General features: G+C 40.1%; 2 protein-coding genes across 5 annotated transcripts in view; both read left to right on the top strand.

Moving 5' to 3' along the window:
- The window catches only part of LOC119026695, a 1024654-nt gene that overhangs the window by 1009278 nt on the left and 2692 nt on the right, over positions 1–12684 (top strand). For 2 of the 3 annotated variants that reach the window (XM_037111201.1, XM_037111185.1), the window contains exons 4-5: positions 11727–11861; positions 12002–12334. In XM_037111201.1, the coding sequence (XP_036967096.1) occupies positions 11727–11861; positions 12002–12334 (468 nt within the window). Of the gene's footprint in view, positions 1–8249; positions 8815–11726; positions 11862–12001; positions 12335–12684 lie in introns of those variants that run through there. The other variant, XM_037111193.1, reaches the window with a different exon arrangement.
- LOC119026848 (CD276 antigen-like) lies at positions 3009–11563 on the top strand. 2 transcript variants are annotated; one of them, XM_037111451.1, is made up of 8 exons: positions 3009–3100; positions 5511–5578; positions 5676–6014; positions 6218–6541; positions 8085–8207; positions 9165–9209; positions 9330–10687; positions 11354–11563. In XM_037111451.1, the coding sequence occupies exons 2-7, from the start codon at positions 5515–5517 to the stop codon at positions 9401–9403; spliced, it is 969 nt and encodes a 322-aa protein (XP_036967346.1). In that variant the 5' UTR covers positions 3009–3100; positions 5511–5514; the 3' UTR covers positions 9404–10687; positions 11354–11563. The 2 variants fall into 2 exon arrangements, with proteins under 2 accessions (XP_036967346.1, XP_036967355.1); XM_037111460.1 differs by lacking the exon at positions 3009–3100 and adding an exon at positions 3115–3854.

Genomic DNA, 12684 nt, shown 5'->3' with positions numbered 1-12684 from the left:
TCAGAAGTATATAATTAATCTTGGCTCTGTAAAGCAAAGTTATCAGGGTTAATCATTGACTTTTCACACGGAGAGCAACAACAGGACACAAGTTTGGAGTGTAAAGTTGATTTCAGAAATGTACAAACCATGTCAAGATGCTCTGATGAATACCATTTTATACACATATACATATATACTGTTTTAAAAATATGTGAAAGCTAATTCTGTGTGTGTGTTTATGCTTTTGATGCAGTTTATACATCCGCTCTGAATGAAATGTGCCACTGAATCACAGGCAATACGAACATTGTGATTGATTATTTGTTGTGTTCATATCCATGTTATCACTGGGATCTCTGATGTTTTTTAATTTTAATAAAAATACATCCTGAATGATTTGTTCATTGTTGTCTTTGTTGCGTACTCATGTAGACTATATTACACCAGTCACAGGGCTTGTAATGGGTAGTGGTAGAGCATGTCTGGACACGACAACAGCGTCATTCCCCCCTGCTTCAGGCGGAAAACAGGAGGGAATGACGCAATGATTTCCAAAATAAATGTTCAGTTGTGTTAAGATTTATTTGCTGGTCTTAGATGTGACAGCTGATACTCCTGTCTATAACACATAACCACATATAGACCTCTAGATAACAGAACAATGTGCCACCTAAGATCTTATAGTGTTTCCTATTTTGCTGTTAGAATGATTCATGTTGCCTTTTCCTGGAAAATTGTTTCTTCCGTGCGTCAGCAGATGCCGTGTAACATTTACGCTGAGTAATGAAGTCTCTGGACTACGGGTCTTATCACTTTAACTGTCATTCACTATCAGGCAGACCTTGTCAGTTCATGTATATCAATAAATAAAATATATCACTTGCAATATCAGATAATGTTGACCCAGATTCAAGATGAGTGTGGCAGAGTGCAGAGCGAGAAAGCCTTGAATGGAAATCAATCCTGCCATCTATTGGACAAATGGCTTTACAGCATGTTTGTTTCTGGCCATAACAACACAAGTGAACTACATGGAAACTAATGTGCTGTAAGGTCGTTTTTATTTCAAAATGTCTAGATTTTTCATAAAACTGTCATAATGACCACCTCAGGCAGTACTGACCCTGCTGTAAAGCAAATATGAACATGGGCATGTGATCATATGTCCCAGAGGAGCTCAGAGCCATGAAACGCTCAAACATTTACACCTGTTGATCAAAACCTTGTGATAGCTTCAGAGCTTCAAAACAAGACCTTGAGTCAAGATTGTGTAACAAATATAGAAATATATGTCAAAATCTTGATCAATTACAAAAAGTCTCATCTAACTCATTTACTGATTCCCCCCCCCCCCCAGATCATTAATAACCCGTGTGGATGTACTTAACTTGAGATGATGCAAAATGTCACTGTCCAACATAAGATTTGTTGTGCTCAACATGATATCTGTGGTCACAAGGAAACATGAAGTTCGACAAATTAGTCATAAAGTTGGAAATTAACAAAAATGTACAGAATGAACTGCTCCACAACATCACTAAGTGTTGCCTCGAGGCTGACCGCAGAGCAGAATCAAAAACTCTAGAGTGTCTCAGCAAAATTTAGCAGCTCTCAAAAGGACATAGGATATTTACACTCATTACACTTTATTAGGTACACCGAGCTAAAACCAGTGCACCTGTTATAAATTCTTGACTACATTAGTTTTGTGCTGTGATGTTTTCACCTCGAGCTGTGTCATTGCAGTAATGAGATCTTGAGTACTTCGAGTGGCAGGTGTTTACATGTATGTCTGTCAGATTTTGTCAGCGAGATAGCGTCACAACCAGACAATATAAAGACACACAAAGATTTACAGCTGTTTTTGTTTTTGCCTGAAGTGGGATGCCCTCCCCTTACCTTATGCTCCTTGCCCACATTGTGACCGGTGTCATGGCTGGTGTGATCCAGTCGTAAGACGGTCTCTGGTTTTTAGTCATGGCCTAGTCTTCTCTGCAGGATTAGGTGACTGTGAAAGGCATGGATGATGATTTATCTGATGCAGATGGTGTCTGTACTGTATATCACACTCTCACAGCACTCATTTTGACTTGTCATTACAGTAAAAACACAGGCGTTTCTAATAAGACTAATGAGGGTTCTGTTCTATTCAAGCCAGCATGAACAATACCAGGACCGTGAAACCGAAGCAGCTGAATGGAATTAGGCCTTAAATTTAATTTTTCATTTTTACGCCTGTGCTTTTTGGACTGTGACATGTCAAAACGCCTTCAATGAGGGACTGCTAGTGAGTGAGTTCTAAATGATTGTGGAGACCTCTATACAACTTGCAATTAATCCTCAGTGACAAAAGATAGATAGATAGATAGATAGATAGATAGATAGATAGATAGATAGATAGATAGATAGATAGATAGATAGATAGATAGATAGATAGATAGATAGATAGATACTTTATTGATCCCGGAGGAAATTCAAGCATCCAGTAGCAATAACAAACATTGAACATACATTGAAAATACATGCAAAATGCGATCCCCAGCCCCTTATTCTAACCAATTTCTTGCTTATATCTTAATAGTTTTCATTTTTATCATCACCAGCAAAATGAGAAACAAAAATCATGACACAGACTACAAATCACATATACATTTCACAAATATACGTAGATAAGAAACAAGACATTGACAGCTATGGGCAGCTGTGGCTCAGGGTTGGGAGCCAGCGTCTTGTTATCAGAAGGTGAATGGTTTGATTCCCCGTGTCTGCATGTTGAAGTGTCCTTGGGCAAGATACTGAATCCCAAACTGCTCCTGACATGCTCGTCAGCGCCATGCATGGCAGCCACCGCCTTCAGTATTTGTATGTATGTATGATTCAAGTTGCTTTGGACAAAAGTGCCTGCTCTATCTCATATAAATGTAGATGTAGCCTACACATATGCAGTCAGAAAACTGTTTGAAATTCTACTTTGTATTTGATCATGTACTCAATGATAGGCTCAGTGCCAGGGCTACGCCTCTAGCGGGGTGGGAAACGAAAGTGAAACCATACAGGAACTCGACGTGGATGTCATTCCCTTGGTTTTACACTTCGCCGTAATTATTTGAGGAATACGGTAAGTTTTCATTAGCTAGCTTAAATTCCTACTGTTATTGTTATTTTCGACAGTGGGATGTGTCCGTAGATGTCAAATAGATTCACAAAATAACAAAAACAAAAACCTAAATATTAGATCGCGGATGTAGGATATTAAGTTTCGGGATGTGTGGCAGCTCCCTTTATACCTCAGCGTCGTTAAAAGGTAAATGTATTGTTTTTAAGAAAACAGATTGTTTGCTTTAATGTAAACACAAGAGTCCTTGTATTATATCTGGTGTATGACTTCAGCCAACTGTCAACCCAGTGGGCATAATTCAAAGCGAAAATAAAGTGGTCGGAGTTTCGGGAACAATGCAGGGCTTGGCTCTAATGCTGGCGTCCCTGGAGTGACTAAGCGCTTCGCTCAGTCAGCAGGCATGTTACATATCTCCAGTGCTGAACAGAACTGGTGAACACAGGTCTGGCATTCTGGACATTTTAGGACATTACAGAAGTTAAAGCTGGGGTCGGTAAGTTGAATTGGAAAAACCGTGAAGTCGAATTGGAAAAACCGTGAAGTCCAGGATAGACTTCGAAGTATTCAGACAGGAAGCCCCGCCCCCCTGTACGCAGGCCTCGCTCCAAGCCTGCTGCCTCCCACGAGCACCGTCAAACTGCCGAATACCGCCGACAGAGCCCGTGTCCTCACGAGAGGTGGGAAGAAAACTGTCGGTGCACCGTTTTCACCACAACACCAAACCACACGTCGCTCCCTTATGTGTCATTCGCCTGTAAGTAAGCACCTCATATTATCATATTGAACGTAAACAGTATAGCCATTGCTAGCACTGACGGCTGTGAAGCTGGTTTTGTTATATGAAATTGTATTTTGCTGTTGTTAACTTACTGCTGTCTCAAAGGACTGCGCATGAGCAGGTCATCATCTAAAGTAGGACAATGCTGGTGCCTTTTTTTTTTAATGATAAACACCACCCACAGCTAAACTGCTTGTGTTTGTACAGTATTTTGACCAGGCATGTAGCTTTCCACATTTTAAACCTGTGTTTTGGTGATTAACAATAAACACAGTAGGTTGAAAAATGTAAAGAATGAAAAAGGACTGGTACCTCAAAATCAAAAGCATGAATAGATGAAATTTAAAAAATGGGAAATGTGAAATGTGTACATGTGTCCAGGAATATCTTAAGTATTGACCATTGAGTGTGTATATGTTCACAGTATGCTGCAGACAGTCAAGCTCTGTTCAGTCAAAATAATTTATCACGTTGCTCATCTTTTGCTTTACAGGCCAGAATTCAAGGACAACATGTGCACCAATTACATCAAGTGCCGAACTCTGCCTGGTCCCTATTTATTTGTCGTTATGTATTTATTCCTTGTTTTGCATTATCCCAAACTTGTTTAAAGAAAGTCTTGAAAATGATAAATGCCTTTTCTTTACACTTTAAACATAAACAGCCAGCCCATTACAGTTCTTACACTTTCCATGATGCACTAATAATAGCAACTGCATTAGATAAGACTCTTGTTTATTTAATTTTTTGGAGCGTGTGTGAATAAATAACTCTACAAAAATAGTATACCTGGTATCATTTAGACAATATAGAGTACACTTAGCATAAACAACATCCAGATGTTTCTTGACTGATTATTAACACAGATCAGTGTTGGCCAACAGGTTGTGCTGCTGATGTTGGTGCTGTCTCAATCCTCTACTGTTTTGGCAGTGATTGTCCGGTAGAAAGAATCGCACAATGACTTATCTGACAGTAAATTCAGCTTTTCAAGGATCTTGAAATTACTTTAAATGTTTTATAATGCCACAACTTACATTGCATTTTATGTAGTGACAAATATTCCTGAAAGCCAGAAACAGCCTCTGTGACATCAGAATTGTGCCATTTACAATGTAGTATTCATGAAGCCATATATTGCATTACATTACTACTGTTGAATATTTTTGGAAATGCCATTCCCATGAGGTCTTTGGTGCAATCGAATCCCTTTCAGAAGCTTTGTGATCCAAAATTGAACTACCATGTGTTTTAGGAGACCAAAATAAATCAATCATGATAAATCCCACACTGAAAGTGATTACTTGACCATTTTTGAAAATTGTTATTGGTGCAAGCCTACATAAACGGAGAGCTGTTTGCCTTTGATTGGCCATTCATTTCAGTAGTCCCTAATTCACTGACATCTAATGCAAATTAATATGATTATTTCAAATCCCACAACATATACTGGTGAGCCCCAGGTGGTGCCTCTGCACCGCTGGCCACAAAAATACCAACATTACCCATGGTGCACTTGACTTTGATTTCCATTGCACCCTGTAGTTTAGAAATAAATCCTTGAGTGGTTGTGTTTGTTACATTTCAACCTATCACTTCGTTAACAATCGTTCATTTTAACTGTCATTCCAGGTGAATGGACATGGCCTCCATTGGCATCTTTATCTTCGCTGTCATCTACATCACTGCAGGGAATGGTGGTAAGTTCTGCCTCATCTGAGAATATGAAGTATGAAATTCTGCCTGCTACTGATGTAACGTCCCAACCCTTTTAAAAAACACATTTTTCATCTACAGGCTTTGTAAATGTGCAATGCAAGACTGAAAACATGGGACAGTATGGCCAGCAGTCACTGCTGGAGTGTGCTGTCAAAACTTCTCAAGGGGTAACAGACGTGGTAATCCGGACAGTCAGTTGGAAGAAAGAGGGTGTTGATGAGCCCTTACTGGTTTTTCACAAAGGGCAAACTATAAAACAGCCACGCTGCTCCTTTGCTGAACCATCCTGGAACAACAGGAACATGAATGTGTCCCTGCACATCACCAACACTGCTGTGGAGGACCAGGGAGTTTATACATGTGTGGTGATGACAGACAGAGGTGGTGAAACCAGTGAGACCAGGCTTAAAGTCACAGGTGAGAGCCTTCAGCCATGTTCTAGTTCCACACTAAAACTTTTACTTGTTGAAAGATTTAATTGTGGCCTTGATGGACTGAAGATAATTAGATGGATACAAATATTGTAGTCAGTGATAATTTTGCAATACTTTATTTGTGTAATTGATTGACATTGAGGCGCAATGTTCAGCTTTATGATCATGTTTTCTTTCTCTTCATAGCCAAATACAGCAAACCTGCTATAATCGCCGAACCTGAGAAGTTAACTCAAAGTACAGGTGGTACCCTGGTTTGTAACTCTGTCGGTGGCTACCCGAAAGGTGAGATTCGCTGGTTTGGTGAGCTCAACGAGGATTGGACGAAGAGTGCTAAAATGGAGGTGAAGAAGACAGAAAGTGGTCTGTTTGAACTCTCGAGCGAGCTGACTCTGCTGCCAGGATCCACGTACTCCATGTACACCTGCGCAGTGTTCAACACCAGTGGGGGCAAAGAGGACGAGACCACTTTTGAAGTACCAGATGGACAAGACGCATCAGGCCGCTCAGGTATTCAGGTGTTCTTTAATGCCTTTTAATTGCCTTCATCGACTGTGAGGAACCTGGGGGTAATCCTGGACGACAGACTGCCCTGCACCGCTAACATCAGTGCTGTGGCCCAATCCTGCAGTTTCGCCCTCTATAACATCTGCAGGATCCGATCTTTCCTCACAAAGGAAGCAAAACAACTCCTGGTCGAAGTGCTGGTCATCTCCCACCTGGACTACTGCAACTCACGCTTGGCTGGACTCCCAGCCTCTGTGACTAAACCGTTGCAGTGTATCCAGAACAAGATTTCAATCTACCCAGATTCTCCCATGTGACCACTTGGCCAAATTAGTCAGAGTTATGGAATACATTTCCACTGCTATGCAGACAACACTCAACTGTATGTGCCCATAAAAGCTGATGATATATCTCAAATCATGAAATTAGAGACCTGCTTGTATGCATTGAAGAAATGAGTGTCAGAGAACTCCCAGCTCCTGAATTTGGATAAAAGTTAGAAATGTTTGTCATTGCCCCCGCTCGACAGAGTCACCACTTCGGTCAGGTGATGGTAACTCTTGTCAACTGTGTTATTTATTGTGTTAAAATGCCTAAATTTTTCAAAATTCAACTCTCAAGAGCCTTGGCATTAATTTTGATTCTACCCTGTCTTTCGAACAGAACATCAAAGAAAATACCAACATTGCTTTTTACCACCTGCGCAACATGCTAATATTAGCTCCTTCCTGTCCCTGAATGAAGCAGAGATCCTGATTCATGCCTTGGCTTGTCTAGGCTGGATTATTGCAATACCTTATTTTTGTTTCTGTGTTCGAGAACACTGAAAGTCTACAGATGGTTCAGAATGCTGCAGCCAGAGTCTTAACTCCTAACAGCTTTTTCCTATCGTTCCCCCTTCCTCTGGAATAACCTCTCCGCTGACATCAGACAATCAGGTTCTGTTGACGCTTTTTAAATCGGAACTCAAACTTATTTCTTGCTAGCTTCTTCAATGTGTCGGTCTCTGTCTCAAGGAGTTACCTATAGTATTCTAATTAACATTGTTCTGCTGACGAGAAACAATCTGTTTATTTTTATTTACATCGCTTTTTCTATCCCCACAAGCTGCAAACTGTGTCGCTCTTTTACTCTCTATAGCATATGTGTCAAACTGATCCAGTAAAGGGCCATGTGGCTGCAGGTTTTCATTCCAACCAAGCAAGAACACACCTGATTTGGATCAGCCAACCAATCAGCCAACCGAGCTTGGTTGGAATGAAAACCTGCAGCCACATGGCCCTTTACTGGATCAGTTTGACACCACTGCTCTATAGGTTGCTCCTCCTTCTTGTCCTCCTCTCTTTTCATTCGGGCTACCTTCTGATGGGCCTTGTCCCCTGGGACCATCTACCTATCTGGAGTTCTGCCGCCTCACATAATAATGGATTGTCATATCCTGGGCTCCCCTGGATCATTGTTCTCCTTTTTTTTCTACCTTCTGTCTTGTTTTTGTTCATGACCTGAAGGATTAGAACATTAAAGCTTTGTTATTAATCTTTTTCAGGCAAGGAACCAAGAAAGCAGTCTGCTCAAATCACCAAAATAGTTGCTCCTCTGGTGGTCATCGGATCGCTGATCGTAGGATTGCTGGTGGTGATGGTGTTCGTTTATGGAAGGCGATCTCGACGTGAGTATCCACACAGGGCCTCGTTTGGCTTTTGGTCTAAATGTATTTTTTTGTGAGTATGAGCATAACTGGTTTTAAAATGGTACAAGAGAAAATGTCTGAGCACTTGAACTGTACAACCGAACTATCTGTTCTTTATTTGGCTTTAATGCACTCTTCTAATAATGTAGCTGTTAATAACATCTAGCTTTGTATGTATAAGTTAAATGAACTTATTGTTAGTCACTTTGAACAAAACATCCTCCAGTGTAGTGTATGTGTCATGATTCTGTTATTTTGCGTCTGTGGTTTCCTGTTGTATTTTGAAGTTTAACCCCTGTGCATCATGTTTTGCATCCCTTGCTTTACTTCCTGTTCTCTCGCTGTGCTCACCAGTCTGTTGTCTCTCCGGCCAATCGGCCCCTCTCTTGTTTCTAGTGTTTTCCATTTATTTCCTTCACCTGTGTTGCTCCATCTCTCTCCACCTGCACCTCATCCCCCGTTAGTTGTATGTATATATAGTCTATGTCTTTCCTCCTGTCAGTTCGTCCTGTGTTCCCCTATGGTTCACCTGCGTGTTCTGCCTTAACCCATTCCCATGTCTTCCAGTGTCTTATCTTACCTCATGGTGTGTTCTTGTTTTTTTATCCCTTTTTTACTTTGTTCATCAAAGTTTTTACTTTGTTTTAGCTTAAACTAACTCCCCACAGACTGTCTGATCACATTCTAAGCTTGTTCACGCATGTACTCCTCCCGATTTGATCACTGACCAAAAACCTTCCGACTATCCCTGTTCTACCTTGGCATCACTTTATAAACATAAAAAACATAAACTGCTCCCTGGTGTTTCCTCTGACTTTAAAGATGGGCAGGGAAGTACAGTCATATGTATTACACAGGTCATAGGTAGCATATTTGGGATGTAACCCACAATATCATTTTAATTTTATTTTTGTTACAATTTTGAATTTGTTCCAGGTGACCATCAGGAAGTTTGTGCATCTGAGTCAGACGCAGAAAAAGGTAAGACTGAAATACAGCACTGTTACTCACTGTGTCCAACTACTGAAACTTATTTTAATTCTGTTTCTAAAATGAAGTCTATAAGGATTAACTCAGACTTTGGTATTAAACCTTTTGCAGGTGGTCATTGTGAAATGGATAAAGAATACTATGACACCCTGGCCTGGGGTGATGTTAATGCTCCCAATAGTTAAGTCCAGCTGTTCTTCCCTCAGTCAGTGGCATTTTTTCAGAGGTGATGTATTGGCTGGTTTCTTTGTTTTCTTTGTCCTGATGAGGTCATTTGATAACACAGTATTGCCACACAAGATCTGATGAAAGTTGTGCAGTACCAAGTTTTGGTAACTTCAGCTGCTTGATATGAACCAGCACTTTCTTTTTTTAAGAGGCTTTGTGGGAACTTCTGTGTTGTGCTTGAAGCTGGTGGGTAGTCTTTTCTAAACTAATGTTAGAGGGGCTGCTGTGGCTCAGGGGTAAAGCCAGCGTCTCTTTATCGGAAGGTCACCGGTTTGATTTGCCGTCATCCCCTGGGCTGTGTCTTGAAGTGTCCTTTGGCAAGATACTGAACGCCAAACAGTTCCTGATGGGCTGATTGGCACCTTGCATAGCAGCCACCACCATGAATGTATGAATTACTGTGAGTTGCTTTGGACAAAAGCATCTGCTAAGTGCTCTAGAATGTAAATGTTAGCTGTGTTGCTTTCTACTGTTGTATTTCATAGATTTTTTTAAATATATGTATAGTATATGATATTTTTATGCCTGTTTGTCTGTGTATTCTGTTTTTAATGAAATAAATAAATACAATAAAATTATGTTTCATTCATTTTCATTGTTTAAAGGTATATTTAACAATTCTGGAGAAACAGTGCGTTTACATGACACAAGAAAACCTAATTACTGCGTTAGTCTGACTATGAGCGGATTTTTAAGATGCATGTATACACCTTAGCAGGGGTGGAAAGTAACGAGTTGCATTTACTCTCGTTACTGTAATTCAGTAGTATTTTTTGTGTACTTGTACTTTTTTGAGTAATTTTTAAAATCAGTAATTTTTCTTTTACTTAAGTACATATTGTTGGAACTAATTAAAAAAAATAAAAAATAAAAGATGAACTCGCACTGCGTCTGCGTGGCAGTAACTGTCCATCTGATTGGCTCTGGACAACTGCAGCGCCAGAAGGTCAGAAACGTCGAGATGTTACTGCCACAGAGGAGCTAGCTAAAAGATGATGGAGGCGGATGGGGACGAGTGTGTGGGTAGAGACAAGTGTATCGACGGAGAGGGGTCGAATTTGGAACACAGAGACATGAACGGAGAACGTGAAGCCAATCCATGGCCATACTTAAAGGACTCCTTTGAGTTCAAGTCCGCGAATGACAACAATTTCATCAGGCAGTGTAAACGCTGTATGCTGAAAGAGACGCAGCTATCCACCTACAAACACTCTGCTTCCGACCTGCGCAAGCATGTACAGGTAAGACAACCTCGTGTGAAGCTAAATAAGGTTACATGCAACTTATCATGGATCCTTGCAATTAATAACTTTACTCAATCATGGTATGCTAACTTCAGTGTTAGCAGTCAGCTTTATAGTGCTACTTAATGTTAGCTAACTTGGTGGTAAGCTAGCAAGCCTCATTTTAAACAATCAAATTTGACTCGTTCCTTAACTTCACAAAATTATGCTAATATTGCTATGATATGCATTGAAAATTGCTGAGTGTATTAACATATTGAAAAATGCCCCAAAAAGTTATTAAGTTTTGGCTAATAAATCTTCTGGTATTGTTCTAATATTGGGTCTCTTTAAAGAGTAAAGTCTAGACCTGCTCTATGTGTAAAGTGCCTTGAGATGACTGTTTTTGTGATTTGGCGCTATATAGATAAAGATTGATTAATTGATTGATATATTGGTGAATGTTTTTCATTCGGTAGTCTTATATGCAGGATAAAACCAGGTGATCTGGGACCACACTTAAAGTCTGCCAGTGACCCATCTATGACATAGTCTACTCTTTCTACATGACACTTTGAAAAATATGAGTTAATCTATTGATATAAAAAAAACATTTTAACTGTATGTTTAATGAAAACATGGTATTGATGATTTATATTATGATTGTTTGTTTTTTGTTCACAGAGGAAACATCCATCAAAGATTAAAGTCTACACTGACTCCGTGGCAACATGGAAACGAACCCTTTAACCAGAAAAAAACCCAAGCAAGCAGAGTCCTGAAAACCAGCTCCTGTTCAAACTAAATAGCAAGTTCATTGAGTAATTAAGGAGGAACTGTAATCTAGATCTATCTGTGATCTATGTGTTTTTGTTAATAAAAAAGTTAGTTTGAGCTTTGTGTGTTTTTTGTTTTTGTACTTGTTTTATTGCATGGGGAGCGATTAGAGATTAGCCCAGCTGAGGTCACGAGTCTATGAGTCGTAAAGAAATACAATGAAATGAAATAGTAACGAAATACTTGGTATTCTCTCACGTGCCATATCACCTCTATGCAGGAAGTACAGGAAGCAGTGTTTGCAGTATGCCATCTGTATGGGTATATGTGAGAGAGAACACAGCGTGCCGCCAGTGCTGCAAGATGATGCCACTCTGTTGGTCTGTACTGTTGCTCTGTCTTTACACCAATGCAGGTACGATCGTTTACTTTGATAACAGTTTCAGTTGCTGCTTCCAGAAACCCTGTTATCCAGCCAGTGTTTTATGATGCAGATGGTCATGTGTCTTTTGTTTTTAGACCCTTTAATCAGACAGCTCGTCTCTTGTATTACAGAGGACATTGCAGTGTACAGGTGGGAAGGAGAAAGTGTCACCTTAAAGTGTTCGTCTGAAGGATGTCCCCGAAGCGTTGAAGAGTCTATCGGGATGTATCTGAATCGACAAGATTGTAAGGGAGAGGAAGAGGAAGAGGTGCTTTACTATCACAGACGAAGAATCAGCCCGCGACAAAGATTCAGCGGCAGGGTTTTAACAACCGGATCCCTGATGAACCACACCATCACCATCAGCAGCCTGACCATCGAGGACGCTGGTCTCTACCGCTGTGTCTACGTGAATAAAAACTATGATCGAGTCAAATGCAATGGCTACACACTTGTTGTAAGAGGTGAGTTTGAGCACAGTCCAGTGCATGCAAACAGTTCCTTTTTTAAATTACACATTAATTTCTGCTTTAATGCTTAATTAATACTTCTAGTGCATTTCATTGGGAAGCACTTAATAGGCAAATGTACCTTTTTAATATTGATGGTTGTTCTTACCAGTTCCTTGCAGGTTAGGATTTTATGCACAAAACACACGGTGCATTTATGAAGAAAAATATGAAAGTCATCAGTTTATAAAATGGGTCTAACTTCAACCAGTCATTAAATATACAATATCAAAATACTGTCAACATGTTAACGCTCCAGTCAGTGTTTAAATAATGCAGAACCGCTGTGTCTTGTGGTTTTAGAC

Source organism: Acanthopagrus latus, chromosome 1 (genome assembly GCF_904848185.1).
Source record: "Acanthopagrus latus isolate v.2019 chromosome 1, fAcaLat1.1, whole genome shotgun sequence".
NCBI classification, from domain to species: Eukaryota; Metazoa; Chordata; class Actinopteri; order Spariformes; family Sparidae; genus Acanthopagrus; species Acanthopagrus latus.
This window is presented reverse-complemented; position numbering and strand designations above follow the sequence as displayed.

What these genes read in the sequence shown, in the direction of transcription:
- LOC119026848 (XM_037111451.1), top strand. Translation starts at nt 5,515, where the DNA reads ATGGACATGGCCTCCATTGGCATCTTTATCTTCGCTGTCATCTACATC. An exon ending in CATCACTGCAGGGAATGGTG is followed by an intron (nt 5,579 to 5,675) that starts GTAAGTTCTGCC and finishes TTTCATCTACAG; the next exon opens with GCTTTGTAAATGTGCAATGC. An exon ending in TTATGGAAGGCGATCTCGAC is followed by an intron (nt 8,208 to 9,164) that starts GTGAGTATCCAC and finishes AATTTGTTCCAG; the next exon opens with GTGACCATCAGGAAGTTTGT.